The sequence below is a fragment of the Mesoplodon bidens genome (genome assembly GCF_964165515.1).
Source record: "Mesoplodon bidens genome assembly, chromosome: 11".
Classification (NCBI taxonomy): domain Eukaryota; kingdom Metazoa; phylum Chordata; class Mammalia; order Artiodactyla; family Ziphiidae; genus Mesoplodon; species Mesoplodon bidens.
The window spans coordinates 83,898,817-83,925,614 of NC_138167.1; the positions used below are offsets into that span (position 1 = coordinate 83,898,817).

At 36.8% G+C, this 26,798-nt stretch overlaps 1 protein-coding gene across 4 annotated transcripts in view; it reads left to right on the top strand.

Annotated features, from left to right (window-relative positions):
* CEP83 (centrosomal protein 83) overlaps positions 1-26,798 on the top strand; it is a 121,597-nt gene that overhangs the window by 54,413 nt on the left and 40,386 nt on the right. For all 4 annotated transcript variants that reach the window (XM_081248714.1, XM_081248717.1, XM_081248716.1 and 1 more), the window contains exons 5-8: positions 8,546-8,638; positions 10,508-10,639; positions 20,219-20,470; positions 23,046-23,177. In XM_081248714.1, the coding sequence (XP_081104840.1) occupies positions 8,546-8,638; positions 10,508-10,639; positions 20,219-20,470; positions 23,046-23,177 (609 nt within the window). The remainder of the gene's footprint in view (positions 1-8,545; positions 8,639-10,507; positions 10,640-20,218; positions 20,471-23,045; positions 23,178-26,798) is intronic.

The window sequence follows — 26,798 nt, forward strand, 5'->3', positions numbered from 1 at the left end:
GTAAGTAGTGATGTTGAGCAGCTTTTCATGTGCTTCTTGGCCATCTGTATGTCTTCTTTGGAGAAATGTCTGTTTAGGTCTTCTGCCCATTTTTGGATTGGGTTGGTTGTTTTTTTTAATATTGAGCTACATGAGCTGTTTATATATTCTGGAGATTAATTCTTTGTCCATTGATTTGTTTGCAAATATTTTCTCCCATTCTGAGGGCTGTCTTTCCATCCTGTTTGTAGTTTCCTTTGCTGTGTAAAAACTTTTAAGTTTCATTAGGTCCCATTTGTTTATTTTTGTTTTTATTTCCATTACTGTAGGAGGTGGATCAGAAAAGATCTTGCTGTGATTTATGTCAAAGAGCATTCTTCCTATGTTTTCCTCTAAGAGTTTTATAGTGTCTGGTCTTATATTTAGGTCTCTAAACCATTTTGAGTTTATTTTTTGTATGGTGTTAGGGACTGTTCTAATTTCATTCTTTTACCTGTAGTTGTCCAGTTTTCCCATTACCACTTATTGAAGAGGCTGTCTTTTCTCCATTGTATATCCTTGCCTCCTTTGTCATAGATTAGTTGACCATAGGTGAATGGGTTTATCTCTAGGCTTTCTATCCTGTTCCATTGATCTATATTTCTGTTTTTGTGCCAGTTACCATATTGTCTTGATTACTGTAGCTTTGTAGTATAGTCTGAAGTCAGGGAGTCTGATTCCTCCAGCTCTGTTTTTTTCCCTCAAGACCGCTTTGGCTATTTGGGGTCTTTTGTGTCTCCATACAAATTTTAAGATTTTTTTGTTCTAGTTTTGTAAAAAATGCCATTGGTAATTTGATAGGGATTGTACTGAATCTGTAGATTGTATTGGATAGTATAGTCGTTTTCACAATATTGATTCTTCCAATCCAAGAACACAGTATATATCTCTATCTGTTGGTATCATCTTTAATTTCTTTCATCAGTGTCTTATAGTTTTCTGCATACAGGTCTTTTGTCTCCCTAGGTGGGTTTATTCCTAGGTATTTTATTCTTTTTGTTGCAGTGGTAAATGGGAGTGTTTCCTTCATTTCTCTTTCAGTTTTTTCATCATTCGTATATAGGAATGCATGAGATTTCTGTGCATTAATTTTGTATCCTTCAACTTTACCAGATTCATTGATTAGCTCTAGTAGTTTTCTGGTGGCATCTTTAGGATTCTCTATGTATAGTATCATGTCATCTGCAAATATTGACAGTTTTACTTCTTCTTTTCCAATTTGTATTCCTTTTATTTCTTTTTCTTCTCTGATTGCCGTAGCTAGGACTTCCAAAACTTTCTTGAATAATAGTGGCGAGAGTGGACATCCTTGTCTTTTTCCTGATCTTAGAGGAAATGCTTTCAGTTTTTCACCATTGAGAATGATGTTTGCTGTGGGTTTGTTGTATATGGCCTTTATTATGTTGAGGTAAGTTCCCTCTATGCCCACTTTTTGGAGAGTTTTTGTCATAAATGATGTTGAATTTTGTCAAAAGCTTTTTCTGCATCTATTGAGATGATCATATGGTTTTTATTCTTCAGTTTGTTAATATGGTGTATTACATTGATTGATTTGTGTATATTGAAGAATCCTTGCATCCCTGGAATAAATCCCACTTGATCATGGTGTATGATCCTTTTAATATGTTGTTGGATTCTGTTTGCTAGTATTTTGTTGAGGATTTTTGCATCTATATTCATGAGTGATATTGGTCTGTAATTTTCTTTTTTTGTAGTATCTTTGTCTGGTTTTGGTATCAGGGTGATGGTGGCCTCGTAGAATGAGTTTGGGAGTGTTCCTTCCTCTGCAACTTTTTGCAAGAGTTTGAGAAGGGTTTGCGTTAGCTCTTCTCTAAATGCTTGATAGAATTCGCCTGTGAAGCCATGTGGTCCTGGACTTTTGTTTGTTGGAAGATTTTTCATCACAGTTTCAATTTCATTACTTGTGATTGGTCTGTTCATATTTTATATTTCTTCCTGGTTCAGTCTTGGAAGGTTATATCTTTCTAAGAATTTGTCCATTTCTTCCAGGTTGTCCATTTTATTGGCACAGAGTTAGTTGTAGTAGTCTCTTAGGATGCTTTGTATTTCTGTGGTGTCTGTTGTAACTTCTCCTTTTTCATTTCTAATTTTATTGATTTGTCCTTTCCCTCTTTTTCTTGATGAGTCTGGCTAATGGTTTATCAATTTTATCTTCTCAAAGAAGCAGCTTTTAGTTTTATTGATCTTTGCTATTGTTTTCTTTGTTTCTATTTCATTTATTTCTGCTCTGATCTTTATGATTTCTTTCCTTCTGCTAACTTTGGGTTTTGTTTATTCTTCTTTCTCTAGTTCCTTTAGGTGTAATGTTAGATTCTTTATTTGAGATGTTTGTTGTTTCTTGAGGTAGGATTGTATTGCTATAAACTTCACTCTTAGAACTGCTTTTGTTGCATCCCATGGGTTTTGGATCGTCGTGTTTTCATTGTCATTTGTCTCTAGGTATTTTTTGATTTCCTGTTTGATTTCTTCAGTGACCTCTTGGTTATTTCATAACGTATTGTTTAGCCTCCATGTGTTTGTGTTTTTCCCTGTAATTGATTTCTAATCTCATAGCGTTGTGGTCAGAAAAGACGCTTGGTATGATTTCAGTTTTCTTAAATTTACTGAGGCTTGATTTGTGACCCAAGATGTGGTCTATCTTGGAGAATGTTCCGTGCACACTTGAGAAGAAAGTATAATCTGCTGTTTTGGGATGGAATGTCCTGTAAATATCAATTAAATCTATCTGGTGTCATTTAAAGCTTGTGTTTCTCTATTAATTTTCTGTTTGGATGATCTGTCCATTTGTGTAAGTGAGGTGTTGAAGTCCCCCACTACTATTGTGTTATTGTCAGTTTCCTCTTTTATAGCTGTTAGCAGTTGCCTTATGTATTGAGGTACTCCTGTGTTGGGTGCATATATATTTATAATTGTTGTATCTTCTTCTTGGATTGATCCCTTGATCATTATGTAGTGTCCTTCCTTGTCTCTTGTAACATTCTTTATTTTAAAGTCTATTTTATCTGATATGAGTATTGCTATTCCAGCTTTCTTTTGATTTCCATTTGCATGGTATATCTTTTTCCATCTCCTCACTTTCAGTCTGTATGTGTCCCTAGGTCTGAAGTGGGTCTCTTGTAGACAGCATATATATGGGTTTTGTTTTTGTATCCATTCAGAGAGCCTGTGTCTTTTGGTTGGAGCATTTAATCCATTCACCTTTAAGGGAATTATCAATATGATTATTCCTATTACCATTTTCTTAATTGTTTTGGGTTTGTTTTCGTAGGTCCTTTTCTTCTCTTGTGTTTCCCACTTAGAGGAGTTCCTTTAGCATTTGTACAGCTGATTTGGTGGTGCTGAATTCTCTTAGCTTTTGCTTGTCTGTAAAGCTTTTGATTTCTCTATCAAATTTGAATGAGATCCTTGCTGGGTAGAGTAATCTTGGTTGTAGGTTCTTCCCTTTCATCACTTTAAATATGTCCTGCCACTCCCTTGTGGCTTGTAGGGTTTTCTGCTGAGAAATCAGCTGTTAACCTTATGGGGATTCCCTTACATGTTATTTGTCATTTTTCCCTTGCTGCTTTCAGTAATTTTTCTTTGTCTTTAATTTTTGCCAGTTTGATCACTATGTGTCTCAGTGTGTTTCTCCTTGGGTTTATTCTGCCTGGGACTCTCTGTGCTTCCTGGACTTGCATGGCTATTTCCTTTCCCATGTTAGGGAAGTTTTTGTCTATAATCTCTTCAAATATTTTTTGGTGTCCTTTCTCTCTCTTCTCCTTCTGGGACCCCTATAATGCGAATGTTGTGTTTAATATTGCCCCAGAGGTCTCTTAGGCTGTCTTCATTGCTTTTCATTCTTTATTCTGTTCTGCAGGAGTGAATTTCACCATTCTGTCTTCCAGCTCACTTAATCCGTTCTTGTGCTTCAGTTATTCTGCTATTGATTCCTTCTAGTATATTTTTCATTTCATTTATTTTATTGTTTCTTTCTGTTTGTTTGTTCTTTAATTCTTCTAGGTCTTTGTTAAACATTTCTTGCATCTTCTTCATCTTTGCCTCCTTTCTGTTTCCGAGGTCCTGGTTCAGCTTCACTGTCATTATTCTGAATTCTTTTTCTGGAAGGTTGCCTATCTCCACTTCATTTAGTTGTTTTTCTGGGGTTTTATCTTGTTCCTTCATCTGGTACACAGCCCTCTGCCTTTTGAGCTTGTCTGTCTTTCTGTGAATGTGGTTTTTGTTCCACAGGCTGCAGGACTGTAGTTCTTGCCTCTGTTGTCTGCCCTCTGGTGGATGAGGCTATCTAAGAGGCCTGTGCAAGTTTCCTAATGATAGGGACTGGTGGTGGGTAGAGCTGGGTGTTGCTCTGGTGGGCAGAGCTCAGTAAAACTGTAATCCACTTGTCTGCTGATGGGTAGGGCTGGGTTCCCTCCCTGTTGGTTGTTTGGCCTGAGGCATCCCAACACTGGAGCCTACCTGGGCTCTTTGGTGGGGCTAATGGAGGACTCTGGGAGGGCTCACACCAAGGAGTACTTCCCAGAACTTCTGCTACCAGTGTCCTTGTCCTCACGGTGAGACACAGCCACCCCCTGCCTCTGCAGGAGACCCTCCAACACTAGCAGGTAGGTCTGGTTCAGTCTCCTATGGGGTCACTGCTCCTTCCCCTAGGTCCCGATGTGCACACTACTTTGTGTGTGTCCTCCAAGAGTGGAGTCTCTGTTTCCCCCAGTCCTGTCAAAGTCCTGCAATCAAATCCCACTAGCCTTCAAAGTCTGATTCTCTGGGAATTCCTCCTCCCGTTGATAGACTCCCGGGTTGGGAAGCCTGGGGCTCAGAACCTTCACTCCAGTGGGTGGACTTCTGTGGTGTAAGTGTTCTCCAGTCTGTGAGTCACCCACCCAGCAGTTATGGGATTTGATTTTATTGTGAAAGCACCCCTCCTACCATCTCATTGCGGCTTCTCCTTTGTCTTTGGATGTGGGGTATCGTTTTTGGTGAGTTCCAGTGTCTTCCTGTCGATGGTTGTTCAACAGTTAGTTGTGATTTCAGTGCTCTCGCAAGAGGGAGTGAGCGCATGTCCTTCTACTGCACCATCTTGAACCAGTCTCCTCCCCAATTTCATTTATTGAAGCGGCTATTTAGGCCTTGAATTCCAGTCTGTAATCCATTTTGAGTTAATTTGTGTATGGTGTAAGATAGTCGTCTAGTTTTATTCTTTTGCATGTGGTGGTCCAGTTTTCCCAGTATCATTTATTGAAGAGACTGTCCTTTCTGCAGTGTATTTTTTTCGTTTTTTATCATAGATTAAATGTCCATATATGCATGGGTTTATTTCTGGGCTCTCTATATTCTGTTCCATTGATCTATGTGTCTGTTTCTGTGCCAGTATCATACTGTTTTGATGACTATTGCTGTGTAGTATAGTTTGAAATCAGGGAGTGTGATACCACCAGCTTTGTTCTTATTTCACAAGATTGTTTTGGCTATTCAGTCTTTTGTGGTTCCATACAAACTTTAGAATTATTTCTTCTGGTTCTGTGAAATCTGCCACTGGCATTTTGTAGGGATTGCACTGAATCTGTAGATTGCTTTGGGTAGTATGCACATTTTAACAATATTCTTCCAATTCATGAGCATGGAATATTTTTCCATTTTTTAGTATCTTCAGTTTTTTTCATCTGTGTCTTATAGTTTTCACTGTACAGATTTTCCCATCCTTGGTCAAATTTATTCTTAGGTCTTTTATGCCTGGTAAATATTTATTGGATGCTAGACATTGTGAATTTTACTTTGGTGAGTGCTAGATATTTTTGTATTCTGTTAAATATTCTTAAGCTTTGTTCTGTGACACAGTTCCTTGGAAACAGTTTTATCATTCTGAGTATTGCTTTTAAGATTTGTTAAGTGAGAACAGATTAGTGTTTAGTGCTAAGTATTTCCCACTGCTGGGACCCTTCTGAGTACTCTACTCGTATCTCTCTGAAATGAAGTTTTAAGTCTGGCTTTTGGGAAAAGGAACTCTGGGAGCTCTAAATACTCATCCCTCTAATCCTTTCAGGTGGTCCTTTGCCATGGCCAGGAAGCTTTTGCAAAGCTCACCTTCTGTGTTTTCTGTCTCTTAGGGATCTTTCTTGCTTCTTTATGTCCAGTGTCTTGAAAACCATTGTTTTTTTTTTTGTTCAGTCTTTTATTTGTTTCAGGCAGGAGGGTAAACCTGGTCTCTGTGCCACCTGCTGGCAGTGGAAGCACTTTTATTTTTAATTAAAATATTGTAATTAATTATGGAAATCTCAAACAAGTACAGAAGTATAGTGAGTGGTATGATGCATCCCCACATACCCATCACCCAGCATCAGTAATTACCATCTCTGAGCCAGTCTTGTTTTATCTCCTAACACTTCTGTGTCTGTCTCTCAACCCCTCTGGATTATTTTGAAGCAAATCATATCATCTCAACCCTAAGTATTTTAGTATACATCTCTTATATACCAAAGCAGTTCCTCAGAAGTGTTTCCACAATACCATTTACATACCTAAAGTACTTATGTCTTTGAACCTCTTAGTGTTGTGTCTTTGTTCACATATTCCTAATTTTCTCACAGTTTTGCTTGTTTGTTATTTTTAAAGTTGGTTTGTTGGAAAAGGCATCCAAATAAAATTTACTTATTCTTTTTTAATTAACATTCCTTCTCACTTTGGACTTGAAATTATTACAGACTCTTGACATCATAAACCATATTATAACAGGATCTTTCCATCTGGTTTCTTTAGCCCCATTCACTGCCTCTCCTTCCCATAACCACCAGTTCTCTCCCACCAAAACTTTTGATCCATCTTGCTTCTTCCTAAAATATACATATGGTAATGCTGTTCTTAAGCTTAAAAACCTTCAATGAATAAGCAAGGTACAGAAAAATGTGTATGGTATGCCTTTCTTTATAGAAAAATTAGAAGTAGTATATATGCTTATATATCTGTATACTGCTTCAAGAAGGATACATAAATTATTGACAGTGGTTGCTTCCTAAGAGGGAAAGTAGATGACTGAAGTGAGAAGAAGACTTAGTTTTTAATATATTTTATTTTGTTTGAATTATTTTATTTATGTAATTTATTCACTTTAAGTAAAAGGAAAAAATTTTTAAATACTGAGTAAATTATAAGAGTATGAACTTGGTGTTTAGGAAGCTTCCATTATGTGGCTCCCACCTCTTTCCCTTTTGTTTCCAGCCAGGATGCAGCTCTCCAAGGTGGCATTTAATGGAAATGTGTCAGCATGGCCTTGGTGTCACAGTCTAGAGATTACTACCAACATTAACACAGGGGCCCAGGATTCTAAATTTTCTGTGCTTAGGGTGGTTCTACCTAAAATGCCTTTAGGTCACCTTTGAGGATCGTTTTTCTCCCCAGGGAATTTAATATTTTATCCATTCTTTGGTTTGGGGTTCTACCTAAGCTTTAGTTTTCCCATTCCTTTGATGTGCCATTCTTTCTATCCTAAATATCTTTTTTGTTCATCTTCACCTTTCTGGTAAGCCTGTATTGCCTGTTTTTATAGGTATTCGTATGTATAAATTATTTTTCACTTGAAAGTTTGAACTTTTTATGGGAGAAATATACTTCCTTTGAGGTTTTGTAATCTTTAGCAAGTTTGACTGTGTGTTTCAGTTTCGATAAAAAGGGGTATGATAATGTAGCTATATTCTGGATTGTTGGGATTAAATAAATTAATGCATGTAAGGAATTTAGAACAGTATGTTATGTAGATTATAGTATGTTGCACAATGCTTTACATATAGCAGGCATTCATTCAGTAAAGTTTTTGGAATATTTGGAGTATTGATGAATAAATAAATGAATATTATTCTTAGTTTTCAGAGATTAATGTAAATACAAAACAGGTCTTTTTTTTTTTTTTACAACCAGTATTCATTAATTAATTGATTCAAGAAATAATTGAGTGTTTCCTTTGCTAGACAGTAGTGCGAGGTTTCGGGAACACATGGTGACTAAAGACTAACTGTGTGTTCTTTTAAGGAGCTTACGTAAATACTTACTTATTGAAATATGAGTTCTATAAGAGTATAACACGGAGGAGCCTAAATTTTGCTGGTAAATATCAGCTTTCTCTGATTGAAAATATGTCTGAAGAATTTCCTGTGGTATACCAAATTGTTATACCTTTATTTTGCTTGCTTTAGAAAATAGAATCAGCCACTGTATCCAACATGATAATCTTATCTGCCAACATAGTTTTTCCTATTAATAACAATAATAATAATCAGTGATTGTCTTTACCTCATGTTAATGGAATTTTGGACATCTCTGAGAGCTTGAAATTGAGTTTCTTTGTTTCAAATGATGGTTCTATTTATATAATGGTTATTGTAAAATTAGGTATATCATGAAATTTCTATTAGTTTAATTTCATTGTCATAATTAGAGAAGCTTTGAAATTTGTCTGATTCTTCAATTTAATATTTGTGATTTCATAGTTAGAATTGTTTTATATTTCTCTACATATTAGGTATTAAGTCCACAAAAGTTGGAACTGTTACGAGCTGAAATACAGCAAGAACTAGAAACTCCAATGAGAGAATGTTTCAGGCATCTGGATGAAGTAAGTAATTTGTATAGAAGGACTGTGCATTTATCTTCATGTGACTGTGAAAGGCTTGAGGAAAAGCATCACTCTCCTGCTCAAAAGCCCTGCAGTAGCTTCCGTTCTTACTCAGAGTCCTTATAGCAGCCTTTAAGACTGCACACGATCAGATCCCATTCTTCCGTCCACATTGGCCTCCTTGGTGTTTCTTTGCCACTTCAGAAATGGCACAGTTCAAGTCTTTGCCCTAGCTGTTATTCCGGCCACGTATCTCTCTTGGCTAATTTTCTCATCTTTTTCAAGTCTGCTGAAATTTTCACCTTTCCAGTAGGGCCTACTTTGACCAACCCCTGCCTCCTTTTAATATTGCAACTTGCCTTTCCTGTCACTCTTTAGACTTTTGGATACCCATTTACCCTGCTCTACTTTTTATTTTTCTCTAGTATTTATAATCTAATATGCTATATAATATATATTGTGCTTATTTTAAAAATTTTTCCCTTTTACAACTGCTAGAATGTAAGTTGTATGAGAGGAGGAAACTTTATCTGTTTTGTTCACTGTTAGAGTCCAAGTTCCTAAAACACTTCCTAGCATACAACAGGTGCTCAATTAATGTTTGCTGAATGAAAGAATGAATTTCATGCAGCCTCAGAAAAGTAAAAATTTGTTAGTTTTTCTTCAGATTGAGATCAGTCTCCTCATATGAAATGTTGATATAATGTGACTAAATGTTTAATAAAGGGAACAGGAAGAGATGACAGATATTGACTATATTAGGTACTATCCTAGACATTTTATACGTTACCTTATTTAATAAACGTACTGGGCCTTATACATACAAATGAATATTGTCCCCCTCAAAATGGTCCCCTTTGGAAAGTTGTAGACTAGTGTTGCTGTCATTGCACAAAACAGTTGGGGGAATCCTCTTTTATAAATGATTTTCTGGCTTGATAAAGTCATCTTTTCAATATCATCCTGGTGGGTAACCAGAGCATTATGGTTTAAGAGTAGATTTAATTTTGGATTATAAAAAAATCACTTAAATCTGAGGTAGGTGATCAAGTTAAGTAAAAGCATGCTTTAAAAAAAAATGTTTCTAATAAAATCACAAAACCCACTTTCCTGGTTTGTAAACGGGCTTAGAAATCTGTCAACTAAAGATTTATAGTGAGCTGAGTATTTTAGGAGGCATGCTTTCCTTGTTAATTCCCTGATGTATGTTGGAATAGTGTCTCCATCTTCCTGCTCTGTTGCCTGAGTTTTTATTGAGATTCAGAATGCCAGCAGCTTTTGAAGTGTTAGGAAGCAGAATTTTGGAGCATAGGCATTGCTTGTGTTCTTGGTTAGTCAGGAGAGTTGGTGCTACATATATACTTCAGACTGGTGTGTTGAATTGGACTGTCATTGTAATATTTGACTGAACCTTGAGTTACTGTACTAAACATTCAAATAATCATTTACCTCCTTAGAATTCATCCTTTCTGACTTTTAAGAGGGTATTTTATATTTTATTATAGAATTAATTTTTAAAATCTATTTTGAAAGATGTGCTACATTTTAAAATATTATTTTATTAAGCCCAGAGGTCAAAAGTTTTGACATGCTAATACATTTTTATTATTAGAATCAGTGAGGAAATAAGATTAATTGAAGGGTAAGTTGTTTTACTGATACCTTTTCAGGAGTGTGCTAGTTCTGTTTGTAGCATTCTTGTCATGAGAACTTTTCCAAGGTTTGTTTATACTTCTGTTAAGCTTAATTTTTACTTTTAGAATGGCTCTTAGTATAAAACAATGTAAAATTTTTGAAAAGGTGATTTTTAAAGTGAGTACAAATTTCATTTATAAATTTGTGATAAATTACAATATTCTTTTAATTTAGGAAGTAGAAAAGTATAGAGCTGAATATAATAAACTTCGCTATGAACATACATTTCTCAAATCAGAATTTGAACACCAGAAAGAAGAATTTGCACGTATTTTAGAAGAAGAAAAAATAAAATATGAATCAGAGGTGAGTGACTGATTATACTAGTTTAGTCATTATCCTGCTAGTCAATAAAATTTTATGATTTTATATTTTTTGTGAATCTCAACTTAAAGTTGATTGCATAATTGTTTTATTAATTAATGATTAAGTGTTTGTCATGATTTTCATCTGCTCTATAGCAACATTTTTCTGGTGAATGTTCTTTTCGGACTGTTAAAAGAGGAAAAGATGAAGAAAATTTATTTTGCCCCAGTCAATGGAGATAGATAGCAGAGACAGACTTTTCTTTGCAAATACAGTTTGTCTGTGTGATTGCTTATTTAGCACTGTCTCCCTCTACTTACTGGAATCAAACCATGTTCAGGAGAGCTCTGGCTGTCAGCCCATGCTCCTTGTTTCCACTGATAACCAACAAGGGGTTTATACATTAGGGTGTGCCCGTCACCATCACTTTGTTCTTTCTGGCATCTACAACTGCAACATTCTGTCTCTGATGCCTATAGCCTATACCTCTATTCTCTATCTATTAAGTTTGGCAGCCTCTCTTCTCATTTTTTGTTTGTCTCCTAATTTTGCCAAAAACGAGGTTTGTGTCTCTTATTCTTCATGTTGCTTTTAGGTGATTTTTCAGGATGGAAAGAGAGAAATATCAGTTTTATATTGCTGTGTTCAAATAAATCTAAAGCTAGTTGAATTAATTAAAAAATAGCTTGTTGTCCCTACTTACATGAAGCATTCTATGTACAAACACATCTTCATAATACATTTATTGCATTGACTTTATTTGGAATTAAGAGCTAAAATATACTCTCCTTCCTTTACCAGTTACTAATTGGATCAGACTGATTTCTTTTTATCAGTAAGCAAATTGCTCCATGATTGTTTGAAATGTAAGAAGTTGAATGAACTTTGGATCATTTGAATCCGTTAAGAATTTGGTACCAAAAAACTATAAATAATTATAATCTTTTTCATTAAAAAATATATATATTTTTTACATATGATCTCATGTCTATTACGGTCAGTGGTATGGAGCAGGACCGTCTTATTTGCTCCATTTTAAATGGCAACACTGAAGCACAAGATAAGTGACTTGCCCAAAGTCTCATAGAAACTCAGCAGCCAAGTTAACAGTAGAACTCAGGTACCCCAACTCCCAGCCCAGAGTTTTAAGTTTCAAATTATTAATGATTTGAGGTTGCCTTGCTAATTAGGGGCCATCTAACCACTGTAATATTGTAGAGAGATCAATTGATTTATATTATGTAAGATTTTGAAAGATTTTGAGTCTGTAATTATGATAGACTTAAAGGAGCTACATATAAAAATTTTCCTGTGGAAAAAAAAGAATGATAAAAAGACTTCCAACCTAAAATGTAGACTTAGTATATTGAAGAGTAACTACTGAGGCTGAAGATAGTGATGCTTTATTTTATACTTTGCTTTAAAAATCTAATATTGATGTTTATCTGGTAATGATTATTTGTATTCTGTAGTTTCTAGTTTTATTGTGTTTTTAAAGAATGAAACCTGCATCTGAAACCTGATGGCTATTCTATTTTTCACCCATGAAAGACCAAATGATATTCATCAAAAATTTTAAGGTACCAGTGGCATCTTAAATAATTTTCTAATTGGAATGTCTTATGACATTCTTAGAAATCTGGAGATAAACGGCTAGCTAAGAAGCTATGATTAGTAAAGACTAGAAAAGTAAAACTTTCTATTAAGACTGAAGTCCTCGTATGAGTGTGTTTCGTGTTTGGTAATTGCAATCATTGTTGCTTTTGTTGTGGTCATCCATTTACAATGCTTGGTGTCAGCTTATCTCTTGTAAAAATGAAATACAGTGTGTGTGTGTGAGTTGTGGGGGAGAAAAAAAGACTGAAGTTCTCTCCTTTCTACTTCCTAGTTGATTATGCAGGAGTAATACTAATTAGTGGATAATTGAGTATCTGCTTTCCTTCCATCACTTATCTTTACACTCCAGTTTCTCTATACAATTAAAGTAAAAACTAGTGAGACGATGTGGACACAAAACAGCAGTAAAACTTCAAAGTAAAGCCTACTCTGGCCATCTATCAATTTTACAGTTTTAACTGGTATAAAATATATTAGCTTGGTGTACTAAAAATAATTGGATTTTCTTGCATTAATTAAGGACTCACACAGTACTGTACATTTTCACTTCTACAGATAAAAGAAATAACTGAATGTTCTTTAGTGTTTTGTTTCATAGGGGAGTACTTGAGGAAGATTTTGTTAGTGTTTTCCTGAGGAGCACTCTAGGAATTCACATGTCCCTCATGATATTTTGAAGTTTAAAAAGTATATGAAAGAAGATATCTTTATGAAAAAGATAATGGCATGATTTCTCAGTGCATTTGGCTGTATACAGATGAAATTCTGAAGTTACATATATAGTTGTTATTTGGAAGTGGTACTACTGTGTTTATATTTTATTAGGACTCTGATTTTATATTATTCTGCAAATAGTAATGAAGAGCAGTACAAAGAGTTTTAGGTACAGGTGATTGTAATGTAGCCTGAATGAGTGAAAGAGTAATCCAGTGGAGATACTAAGATCTTGAGAGAGGGCAGTGAGCACTGCATCATATGAAAAACTGTCAGTGACACAATACATAGTGACAGGTCTCTGAGATTATTCCATCATACTCTCCAAACTGGCTGAGCTCTACCTTGGCTTGTCCAGGGCTGGTGAGAAGCCAAATTTCCTATGGCAAAGAAGGAGAACTTCTTTGGGTCCCTGTTACCACATGCTGTTTTTTCATTATAGCACTGGTAGCACAGAACTGATAATGCACTCCTTATTTGGGTCCTTACCCTGACATGTATGTCAGTAGACATCATGAAATCTCTCAAAACACTTCTTTTTTGTTCTGATAGATTTTGAAGTTCTACCTGGAATTTTGCTTTAGGTCCAGGTGGGTTCCGTTATCTGAAATATTCCAAGTTCTCTAACTTACACCCTTCTCAGATTACTCTGAACTATTGATACATTACAATAGATAAAAGTCTCCCAAATTAAAATTAAATTACTTCACAGTTGGAATTCTCTGGAATTGATTTTAGCAAACTTTTAAGAGGGGCTTTGTGAAATTTTACTCATTAAACTTTTCTGTGAATGCAGTTTTGAATATCTCAAAAACTTAACTTTTTGCATGTAAAATTTTAAGCATTTTAGATGTTCATTTAGCATGACATGGGGAACTGACTTAACTTCTCTGTGCATCAGTGTCCTCATCTATAAAATGGTGTTATCAGTAGTATCTATCTCATGGAGTTGTTTTGAGGATTTAATAAATTAATGTGTGTAAAGTGCTTAGACAGCACATAGTAAGCCTTCAATAAATGGTAGCTGCTATTATCATTATTTAAAGTTCCACATGCTCAGATTTCTTGAGTATATGATCTTGTCCTTTACTTGAGCATGTTAGAGTTTTCAGTGTCAGGTCTGCACTTAGATCCTCTAAGTATTTTGAGGGCATATCTCATTACAGTGCCTGCATCCCCCATCTTCATCTCACCATCATTCTGACTGCTCTGCTTTCAGGTGCTCTCTGCCCTAGCTTTTCCTATCAGTCACAGTTAGTTATCTTTCTTTTACTACACTCATGACCTCTCGGGGCCTGAAAAAGGCATATGTTTATTATCCCTATTCTCTTGTTCAGTTTGAGTAGAATTCTTCTAAAGACAGTGAACATCACCTCATTTCCCAACAGTTCTTGCATCCCATCGTCTGATCTTTCCATATTTATGTCTGGAGGCAAATACATAGTCATGGGGAGAAAGTTCTTAGTACTATCTTTCTCTTACTAGGAGAAAGTAAGCAGTTTAAGGAAAGGAGATGTTATCTTCCAAAATTAGATTAAAATATGAACTTTAAATCTGTAAATAATTTAAGTGCTACCTTCTTCTTAGTGTAAATAAATGAGAAAATGTTTTTGTTTTCCATCATTGATACAGGAAAAATCAATTCTAATACATATAGGGGAAAAGGGGAAACTTGGAATAATAGGAATATAAAAAGGTAAGCTAACTTGATTTTAAAAACAAAGATCAGGGAACTTGAAATTTCATGTGCAAAATGTTTACCATAATGCCTGACAAATAGTAAATATTCAGATTAATGGTATTATCACTATTAGTACCTGACAGCATTAATCATAGTACTAATTTTCATAATAAATATAGTAGATATTTTTAAATAGATTTCATATTTGTAAATGAGAAGCTACAGAAGTTGAAGAAGTGAAAGAAAACAAATTTGTATTTAATTTAAGGGGAGAAGCACTTTATAATTCTTTGAATTTTGTCAACAACCCTAGAGATTAGATAATCATTATTCCCATTTTATAAATGAGAAAACGCTCATGAAGCACTGAGAGACTGGTTCAAGGTTGGACAGCTAGTAGGTGGTAGAGCCAGGAATCAAATCTAGGTAGTCTGGGGGTTTCTGCTTCTGGCCAGGGTAGAGTTTTAGGGACTGAATTGAACTTAAGGTGCTGACCAAAAACTGGGACAAAATATAGCTAACTGTGGTTTTCAGACACTAGAAAACAGGCAGTGATCCCTAAAAGAAGGAAACAAATAAAATGAGCTCTGAGATTGCCTCATCTTATATCCACCAGAGTGGAAAGGCCACCTAATGCATGGTGCATTGCATAGAAGACTCAGAAGGATTTTATCTCAGTAGTAGGGCCAAATTAGCCCCACAATAGTGGCTACTCTGGTTCTGCCTAACAAGTGTAAAAGAAAGATTTGAAAGGATCCAACTATTCCTAAGTAACTCAACTGAATAATAGAACAAAGATTTAAAAGTACATAAAAGAATACAAAAGAACCTAGCATTAAAATAAAATAAAAATAAAATTCAGAATGTCTGACATCCAGGATAAAAGGACTGCGTTCATAGTTGTATTCTACCAAACATTTAAGGAAGAAAGTATACCCCGTCTTTACAATTTCTTTCAAAAGATAGAATCAGAAGGAATCTTCTTAATTCATTCCATGAAGCCAGCATTACCCTAATACCTAATCCAAACAAAGACGTTACAAGAAGACTGTAGACCAAACTCTCTCATGAACAAAGATGCAAGAATCCTCGACAAAGGGCTTCTCTTGTGGCACAGTGGTTAAGAATCTGCCTGCCAGTGCAGGAGGACACGGGTTCGAACCCTGGTCTGGTAAGATGCCACATGCCATGGAGCAATTATGCCCGTGCGCCACAACTCCTGAGCCTGTGCTCTAGAGCCCGCGAGCCACAACTACTGGAGCCCGTGCTCCGTAACAAGAGAAGCCACCAAAATGAGAAGCCCGCGCACCGCAGCAAAGAGTAGCCCCCACTCACCACAGCTAGAGCAAGCCCGTGCGCAGCAATGAAGGCCCAATGCAGCCAAAAATAAGTAAAATAAAATAAATTAAAAAAAATAAAGAATCCTCAACAAAATATTAGCAAATTGAAATCAACAATATATAAAAAGAATAATGCATCATGAACAAGTAGGATTTATTTCAGGCGTTCAAAGCTGGTTCAACATTAGAAAATGAACTAATGTAATTCATCACATCAGTAGGCCAAAGAAGAAAAATCACATCATCATATCAATAGATACAGAAAAAGTTGTTGATAAAAGCCAACACCCATTCATGATAAAACTCTCAGCAAACTAGGACTAGAGGGGAACTACCTCAACTTGATAAAGAACATCTATAAAAAAAGTGCAACTAACATCATACTTAGTGGTGTGAAACCAGAAGCTGTCCCACTAAAATCAGGGAACAAGGCAAGGATGTCCCCTCTTACCACTCCTTTTCAGTATTGTACTGGAGTCTTAGCTAATACAATAAGACAAGAAAAGGAAATAAAAGACATACAAATTTGGAAGGAAGAAATAGAGCTGTCTTTGCTTCCAGATACATGATTGTGCAGAAAATCTGAAATAATCAATAAAAAACTCCTGGAACGAATGCAACTTTTACAGTGGAGTTGCAGGATACAAGGTTAATATACAAATGGCAGTCACTTTCCTATATGACAGTAATCAACAAGTGGAATCTGAAATTAAAAACATAATATCATTTACATTAGCATCCCCCCAAATGAAATACTTAAAAAAAAATATGTACAAGATCTAAATGAAGATCTGATGAACATAATCAAAAGATGAATGGAGTGATACTTCACCTTCATGGAGAGGAAGACTTAATGTTGCCAAGATGTCTGTGCTTCCCAACTTGATCTGTAGATTCAGTACAATCCCAATCAAAACCCCAGCAAGTTTTATGGATATTGACAAACTGATCCTAAAGTTTATAGAGAGCGGCAAAAGACCCAGAATAGCCAGCACAATATTGAAGAAGAACAAAGTTGAAGGACTGACTATAAAGCTATGGTAATCAAGACAGTGTGCTGTTGGCAAAAGAACAGACAAACGGATTAATAGAACAGACCAGAGAGTTGAGAAATAGACCTATAGAAATATCATCATCTGTTCTTTGACAGAGGAAAAAAGGCAGAGTGGAGAAAAATGGTCTTTTCAACAAATGATGCTAAAACAACTAGACATGCAAATGCAAAAAAAAAAAGAGAAGTGGATCTAGACACAGACCATACAACTTCACAAAAATTAACACAAAATAGATTATAGACCTAAATGTAAAACTTAAAATTATCAGACTCCTAGAAGTTAATGTAGGGAAAAACCTAGATGACCTTGGGTTTGGTGATGACTTAGATATACCACCAAGATATGGTACTTGATACATGAAAGAAATAATAAGTTAGACTTCATTGAAGTAAAAAATTTCCACTCTGAAAGACACTCTAGAGAATGGGAGGAGAAGCCATAGGCTGGGAGAAAATATGTGAAAAAGTTATATCTGATAAAAAGGACTGTTACCTAAAATATACGAAGAACTCAAACTCAACAATAAGAAAACAAACAACTGGATTAAAAAATGGGCCAAAGGCCTTAACACCAAAGAAGATATACAAATGGCAAATTAGCACCTGAAAAGATGTTGAACATCATATGTCATTAGGGAATTCAGGACTTCAAGGGAGATGACATGTGAATCTGAGATTAGAGGAAAAGGGGAGCGCTGAGGCTGTGTCCAAGATCTTTACCCAGAGGATGGATAGCAGTGATTGAATATGAGCTCCTCCAGAACAGAGGTTTTATTATTGTAGTTGACCCTTGAACAGCGCGGGGTTTGAATGGTGTGGGTTCACTTATACCTGGATTTTTAAAAATAAATACACATAGAATACTGCATATAAGTGGACCTGCACCGTTCAAACCCATGTTGTTCAAGAGTCAACTGTACACAATCCACGGTTGGTCGAATCGGCAGATGTAGAACCCGCCCATACAGAGGACTGATTTGAGCCCTTGGTTTTTGGTATCTGTAGCAGGTCCTGGAACCAATCCTATTAGATACTGAGAGCCGGCTGGCTGTCTCTGCTTATCTGCTAGGTTCTCTAATGTATCCTTAATACCTAGAGCAGGGCCACCTACGCAGTAAGTACTTAATAAATATTTGTTGCATGAACGAATAATAGAGAAGTTAGAAGGCAGTGATTACCAGTTTTGGGAGGAGTTACTTGGTAGAGAACTCTTGTTAAGGAGTTATAAATGTGAGATCTAATCCTGAATTTGCTATTAGCTAGCTCAGTCCAGAGCTTCAGCTCTCACTTCAACTATCACATAGATGCCTTTTAAAACTACTGGAGGAAGCAATAACGTAGGAAACATGCTGGTCATGAACATTAGCTGTCTGATCCCATATGTAAAATGAAGACTACAAGATAAATTATTGTTACTAAATGCAATTTTATATATAACACTTAGCTCAGCACTTGATCCATATTAAGTACTCAGTAAAGGGCACCATTGTTTGAACCTGAGTTTCATATCGATGAGCTGCCACACCTCTGATATAGCACAGTAGAACAATATTTGGATTTCCTCGTGCAAAAGCTAAGTGGTTTCTTAAAGATCTTCCAGCCCAGCCCTTCATTTTAACTGATGCCAAAGTGAAAAAGTGACTTCCACAAAGTCACACACCTGGCTGAAGGAAAGAGAATATGGAGGGAAAAAGGTAGTTGGGGACCAAACCTTGGGGGTAATGTTTATGTAAAGGATGGGAGGAAAAACAGGAGACACTAATTAGTTGAGTTTTTGAGGGCTTGACCCTGAATTTTACAGCTGCCTTCTATAATAAATTTTATTTTCTGGGAAGAAATGGCATTTGCCTGCTGTGGATAGCTCTACCTATATTTCCCATTGACATCTTTAATTCAGCTTCAATTTAATGTCCAAAACCAAACTGGAATCACTACGTGTTAGAACTGAATAGGATCTTAGAGGGCCTCATTCTAACCTCTCATTTTACAGATGAGGAAAACATTCTGCCCTGGGTGGAGGTCTCACACTTCTTAGATTCACTTATAGCAATGTGAGCAATCAGTTGTCTCTTGGGCCATTTTTGCCCAGGCTGCAGAGCATTACTTTAAGTCCTTTTGGCTTAGAGTGAGCCTTCTAAGCTCATCCTGGCTACAACCACCCCTGGTGCTGTTTATAGCCGTCGCTTCTAACTTTCTTCTTTTTTTTTAAACAACTGAATCTTTAAGTTAAATCACCTGAAGAAACCCCATATATAAAAAGAGACTAAAAAAAGGAGCTGCTGTGGTTAACAACAAAGGTTTGTTGGTGGTGATAGTAGGGGATAGGGAGTTGGCGAGATCAGCAGAGGGAAAGGATGAGTTTTACTGTGATTACTTGGATCCTTATTCCTGGAGGTGAGGGGCCTCTGAAGTGCCTCAGAGGTTAGGAAGCAGTTTGAAATCCCCTGATTTGGAGGCACATGAGATCTGGCAGCGATGGTTGGTGTGAATGAGAAGACCACTGGTATTTTTGTTCAACAAGTTCCTTGGTGATTTGTCCACATGCCCTGGAGTAATGATTTTCAGCTCTTTCTTGGATCTGAGAATTAAGAACTAGGCCATCACTACAACTAGGGCTTTAAGAAACTCTCAGCTGTTATTTAAAAGGTCTCATCAGTCACATTTGTTGTTACTTATATGGACAAGCAGCTTTTTTTATAAATTAAGTTGCCTTGGAATAGATGATTTTATTAGTATAGATATAGCCCAAGAATTACTGTCACATGCGGAAAAGCTTAGGAGTAATCAGTTTATGCAAGATCAATATGATCTTTCATAAACCCCTATAATGTTCTGATGAATTTTAAAGTACTTGACATATTTTAAATTATTATTTTATAGTATTACTTATAATTTTGAATTTTAGTCAGCAACTGATGAAGCTCTGTGCTAGGCACCACGGGGAGATGGAGGGAAAATAGGACAAGGTCCTTGCCCTCACATTTGAGTCATGCCAAGTACAGAATGAAGAATGTGACATTTTAGGATTTTTTTCCTTTGTACTTCAGTTTACCACCTGAGCTTTTTTTTCATATTGTACAATTTTTAACTTTAATTTATTGACTTGTAAAGCATGTTCATGGCTGAAAATTTGATAATTTAAGGTTGTATGCTTTCTTTCAAATTGTCATCAGATTGCAAGACTGGAGAAAGATAAAGAAGAACTACATAACCAGCTGCTTAGTGTTGATCCCACAAGAGACAGCAAACGAGTGGAGCAACTTGTTCGAGAAAAAGTCCATTTGTGTCAGAAATTAAAAGGTTTAGAGGCTGAAGTAGCAGAATTGAGAGCTGAAAAAGAAAATTCTGGTGCTCAGGTAGAAAATGTCCAGAGAATGCAGGTGCGGCAGTTGGCTGACGTGCAGGCTACAGTCAGGTCCCTGGAGGTAAGGTTTTAATTGCTTCCCGGTAGACTATCGCGTACTTTTTTTTAAAGTGCAGTTGACAAGCCTTCGATTTTTTAGGGCTCACCAATCTAATGCTGACGCATTTGTGGAATCCCAAGAGTATATATACTTTTTGTAAAGAAGAAAGCTCTTGATTCATAAGCAATAGCTATGCTACCACATTTACAAAGGGATTATTTATTCTTTGGGAGTCACGTCGCCTATCTGAAATGATTTAACTTTTACAGTGCCACAGAGTAGAATATGCAAAATTCAAAAAAAAAATTGAGTTTCTGAAGACTAAAGTCATCTCAAACCAGAAAGAGCCATTTCTTTCTAGTTATTTCCTTACGCTGGGATTCAAGATCTTAACATCGTAACTCCTGTTTCAACAGAAATACCATACTTATATAATCTTAGGACAGCTTCTTGCGGGAGTTACAAAATTGAACTTGGCTACTAATGCATATAAGCCTTTACTGAATTATTTCCCTAAGTTCATTAGAGAAAGAAAAGAGCCGGCAGAGCTAAGCTGGTACTCCTAGAGGTATTCTCCTATGAAAGTTCTTGTTTCTATTGTTGGAGAGGAAAACCTTTTCTTTCACCCTCTTAGGTTCAGAGTTTAAGGGTTGTGAATTAAACTGACAACAGACAGATTATCAAGAGAAAAGACAGGTTTTTATTCATGTATGTAAACGGGAGTTCACAGAAACATGTGACTCAAAGAGGCAGTGGTAATTTGGGGCGTATATACCATTCTAAGAAGGGAAAGAGGGGGAGAAAGGACACTTACAGGGAAACAAACGACTTTTAGGAAAGATAAACAGGCCCTTAGGAAAACAAATGGCAGAGATGACAATTTTGTGATGTTGTTTGTGTAGGTGCTTTCTTATCCTGGTGTTGACTTCTTGTCTTCTGTGATAGAAGTTGGCCTTCCTTAGTTATGAAACGCCTGGGGAGGGGACTTCTAGCACTTAAATTCTTTTTAGAGGCTCTACTTTTAGACAGATAAGAGGAGTTCAGGAAAAAACTTTGTCCTGTGTCTGTTGATTCTCAAAAGCCTTCAGCTCCAAATAATTCTTACTCCACAGTGGCATATTCTGGACCCCTTTACAGTTTTATTGAGGTAATGCTTATTCCTCCTAGTCCTTAGTGTCTTACGTGTAGCAAATATACTAGTTTGATTGTTTTTAAAATTTATTTTGAGCAGTCTAAAATGTTTTGTTTTCTTCAGAATAGTTGTGAGGTGATTTGAACTAGAGGGAAATTAGTGTGCACCTAGTTTATAATTAAAATCCAATATCCAAATCCAAAGTAGTGATTTTTTTCTGGACAGCAAACTGGTACAAGAAGTACATTAATATGTTTTGAAGAGTAGAAGTCACCTTTTTATTTTTTGGCTGAAGCTTCTGACAGTATTTAGTGGTTTCCTGAATTAAAATTGTCAGTATCATTGGACCTTAGACATGAGGCAGTTCAGAATGAAGTGTTTATGTTGCCGTCCTTCCATCCTTAACGTATTTACACAGTGACAGTGGGATGACTGCGATTGAGTATGGTATGTGATCTCAATGTGAAACTTTGCATTGAGGTCATTTAGAGTGATTATTTTCAGGACCAGTTGAATGATGACAAAAGATGGGAGGTTCTTTCACAAGAGCCTGTACTTCATTTTATCATTTGTCAGATGAAATGAAAATACGCACATGACAGGTAGCCTGCCTTTCTTTGATTTTTTTTTTTTGTCTATCATTGTGCCTGAAGAGTATCATTTTTTATGTGAGGAAAATAGGGTATTTTTTCTGAATTATTTGTTGAATATCATATTTAAGATATATAGGAAATGAGCTGTTGCATAACTGAAACTTATCCTTTAAATGCAAAATGTTTTCATTTTAACTATTTTGAGTAGAAGTATTTTTAAAAAGCATTTAGTTTTCCCTTTCTAATTAAAGAGTACTATGAGTATTACCAACTGGAAATTTTCTTGACAGCTTACTTCATTAAGAATATTATGTGAAGAGTTCAGGAGCTATTGAGTTCTTTGCCCATACTTCCAGAAGCTCCAGATTAGCCGAGGAGTTTGAATTTTTAATCTCTTGGGGATTGTTTTCTAATTTCCATTGATTTTAGATTTTCGGTTCTCACTTCTGACTACTACACATAATCCCTCTTCTCTACCTTGTAATATGCTCTTTCATATCTGCTGTGTACTTGAAATCCACCAAAATGCTTGTTTGAATTATGTCCACAATACTAGTAAATAGGTATCAAGTGAGTGTGTTAGGTACGCTCTCTCATGAGAGAAGTGTATGGGTTTTATCTTGGTGGTGGCTGTTGATAAGTTGTTTGTCCAGATAACTTTGTTGTATATTTCCTGGAGCAAATACCTTGCATTTGAATTCTACCAATTGCTTTGTGAAAACTCTTGTTACTTCGGTATATGTTAATATTGTTGAGGTTTTGAATAATTTTGGGTAGTATGGTTATTACATTTATTTAAATAGTGCTTATTTTGTTTTTATATAATTGAAAAATTGTCAACAAATTTTAAAATATTTTATTTTAATAAAAGGCTGAAAAACAGTCAGCTAAGCAACAGGCTGAACGCTTGGAAAAAGAGCTACAATCAAGCAATGAACAAAACACTACTTTAATTAGTAAATTGCATAAAGCTGAACGGGAAATAAATACATTGACCAGTAAAGTAAGTTGTCTTAAGTATTTGTTTTATTCTTTTTTTTTTTTTTTTTTTTTTTTTTGCGGTACGTGGGCCTCTCAGTGTTGTGGCCTCTCCCGTTGCGGAGCACAGGCTCCAGACGCACAGGCTCAGTGGCCGTGGCTCATGGGCCCAGCCGCTCCACGGCATGTGGGATCTTCCCAGACCGGGGCACGAACCCGTGTTCCCTGCATCGGCAGGCGGACTCTCAACCACTGCGCCACCAGGGAAGCCCTGTTTTATTCTTTAGAATGCTTGAGACTGTATAATGACAAAGGAATTTTGTGTTTCAGTAGCTTAGTTCCCTACTCTGAAGGCTCTTTTTTGATCTTATTCTACCTTCCAAATACATGTAGAAACTGACCAATTCTTTTTTTTTTTTTAATTTATTTAATTTATTTATTTGTGGCTGTGTTGGGTCTTCCTTGCTGCGTGCATGCTTTCTCCAGTTGCGGTGAACGGGGGCTACTCTTCGTTGTGGTTCGTGGGCTTCTCATTGTGGTGGCTTCTCTTGTTGCGGAGCACGGGCTCTAGGCGTGCGGGCTTCAGTAGTTGGGGCACGAGGACTCAGTAGTTTTGGCTTTGGGGCTCTAGAGCACAGGCTCAGTAGTTGTGGCGTACGGGCTTCATTGCTCCGCGGCGTGTGGGAACTTCCCAGACGAGGGCTTGAACCCATGTCCCCTGCATTGGCCGGCGGATTCTTAACCACTGCACCACCAGGGAAGCCCCTGACCAATTCTTAACCACTTTCATTGTGACCACTCTAGTCCAGTTTTTACAATAGCCTAATTGGTCTCTTTACTCTCTACCCTGTCAGAGCTCTGTGTGATCTGGCCCCTGCAATCTTTCCCCAGCCGTCATAGTCCATTTTCCCTCCCGTTCACTTTGCTCTAGCCTCACGGGCTTTCTCACTCTTCTTTGATCAAGCTTACTTCTACCTCAGGGCCTTTGCACTTGCCTGCCTTGCATGGTCTTCCCTCACATATGTATATAGCTTTCTTCCTCACCCATTTCTTTTTTTTTTTTAATTAATTTATTTTTGCTCACGTTGGGTGTTCATTGCTGCATGCGGGCTTTTCTCTAGTTGTGGCGAGCGGGGGCTACTCTTCGTTGTGGTGCGCAGGCTTCTCATTGAGGTGGCTTCTTTTGTTGCGGAGCATGGGCTCTAGGCGTGTGGGCTTCAGTAATTGTGGCACACAGGCTCAGCAATTGTGGCTCACGGGCTCTAGAGCGCAGGCTCAGTAGTTGTAGTGCACGGGCTTAGTTGCTCCAAAGCATGTGGGATCTTCCTGGACCAGGGATCGAACCCATGACCCCTGCATTGGCAGGTGGATTCTGTGTTTTGTTTGTTTGTTTGATACAGAAATATGTTTATTAATGCATTAAAACCAAATCTCATGATGAGTTTAAAAATTACTATAATTTTGAAGCAGTGATAAGTATTAATGATATTTTGAAATATCTGCAAAAAATGTAATATGATACGAAAATATCTGTCACAGGTACTGTTAATACTACGATGGTTTGTAGTCAACATTCAGAGTTGAAGTGGAAGGTGGATTCTTAACCACTGTGCCATCAGGGAAGCCCCTCCTCACCCATTTCTGATGTTGCCTTATCAGAGAGGACTTTTTTTTCTTCACTTTGTAAAATACCATCTTCCCTCTTCCTCTGCCTTATTCTCTGTCTTTTTTACCTGCTTTATATTTCTTCATAGCTCTTAACACCATCTGCTATATTTGTTTATTTTTGTCTTTTCTACTCCCTTTGCCTCAAATGTAAGCTCCAAGAGAGCAGGGACATTGCTTTTATTACTGTTGTATCTCTGGCTCCTGAAACAGTGTTGGCACACAGTAGACAATAAATATTTGTTAAATGAGTAAATTAATAGCAGCAGCATGATCTGCATTTGTTATTTTTAAAAGAATATAATGGTTTGAACACCTTTTATATACAGTTTTCCCAGGAACTTAGAGGTTTTTTTCCCCCCTCAAATGCAATGTATATAAGGAATCCAGTAACCAGAAGTAGGATAGCAATGATGAAAGTATTTTATAAAATACTGCAGTGAATATCAGCTCTGGAGTCAGACATATTCAAATTCCACTTCTTCCCCTTGCTAGCTGTGTGACCTTGGGCAATTTAATTTCTCTCTGAAGACTTTAGCATTTTCCTTTATAAAACAGGACTAATACCTACCTTATAGAGTGTGGCAGAGATTAAATGAGATATTATGCCTAAAGCACTTAGCATAAGGTGTAATATATAATCACCTGGATATTAGCTATTAGTAGTAGTACTTGGGTCAGCTCTAGGAACTTGAAAATGAGGCAGATGTCTGAATCAGTGAGATCATGTATTATATTTCTATCAGAGCAGAGTTATGTAAAATCACCTTAAAAAACAAAATGGTTTCTAGACCAGAGGGAATTTACTGTAGCCTGGTAGAAAATCTAGAGGAGTAACGTATTCATTGTAAATTCCTTGTCCACAGTCAAACAGTGTTTATGACAGAGGCAAGAGAGAGTTGTAGTTGACAGAGTGTGAGTATTCTGGTCCCATTGAAGAGATCATTCTTACTGTGGAAAGGAATACCTCAGTCTATTTTAGTTTGTGGCCATGAAATAATCGATTCCTCCCATTCCTTTTGTTCTGACTGCATGAGCGCTAAGCAACTTTCTGACTGTTATGTGATTTCCTCTGTAATTTTGTCTACAGGGAGAGAGAACGCACTGGTCCTTCAGAGTTAGAGTATTCTAGTTTCCATTATAGTTTTTTCTCGTAATTAATAAACTGACATTCTGGTTTTATAGATCACTCTTTGTAAACTTTAGTAATGTGAGTTCAACCTTGAGAGTGGTCTTTAAGTGTGGTGACAAAATTTGATTGCTATGCCTGAAAAGCCAAAGTCATAATATTAGATGAATTAGATGCCACCCTTGGGAGATAGTCTACCCAGTTTTTTCCATGGCAAATACATACTCTTTTACACTTCCAGATTGTATGTTTATTAACACACATTGCTAAGAGTTGCCTGTCTTTTTAAAGGCACCCTTACATTATTATGCATATAAATGGTTTATTAAAAACTACCCACCAACTTCAGACAAACCAAGTTTTCATTTGAGATCTTGCATATAAAAAGATTTCAGGGCTTCCCTGGTGGCGCCGTGGTTGGGGGTCCGCCTGCCGATGCAGGGGACGCCGGTTCATGCCTGGTCTGGGAGGATCCCACATGCCGTGGAGCGGCTGGGCCCGGGAGCCGTGGCCGCTGAGCCAGCGCGTCCGGAGCCTGTGCTCCGCAGCGGGGGAGGCCACGGCAGTGGGAGGCCCACGTACCACAGGGAGGGGAAAGAAAAAAAGATTTCATTGGAAGGTTAAATTTTAAAATAATGTTTCAAACATTGTCACAGTTTTCTTTGCAACTTGAAATTTTCATCAACATTTTGCAGTTCTCACAAATGGTTGTTTGCAATGCAGAGGAACACCTGGGGTGTATTTGTCTGAGTTATTCAAATTTGTAAATGTTTGTTAGGTTTTTGAACAGAGTTATGTCATTGTGACTATCGGTGTCTTGGATTAAAAAGTATTACTACCAAAGATGGCCTA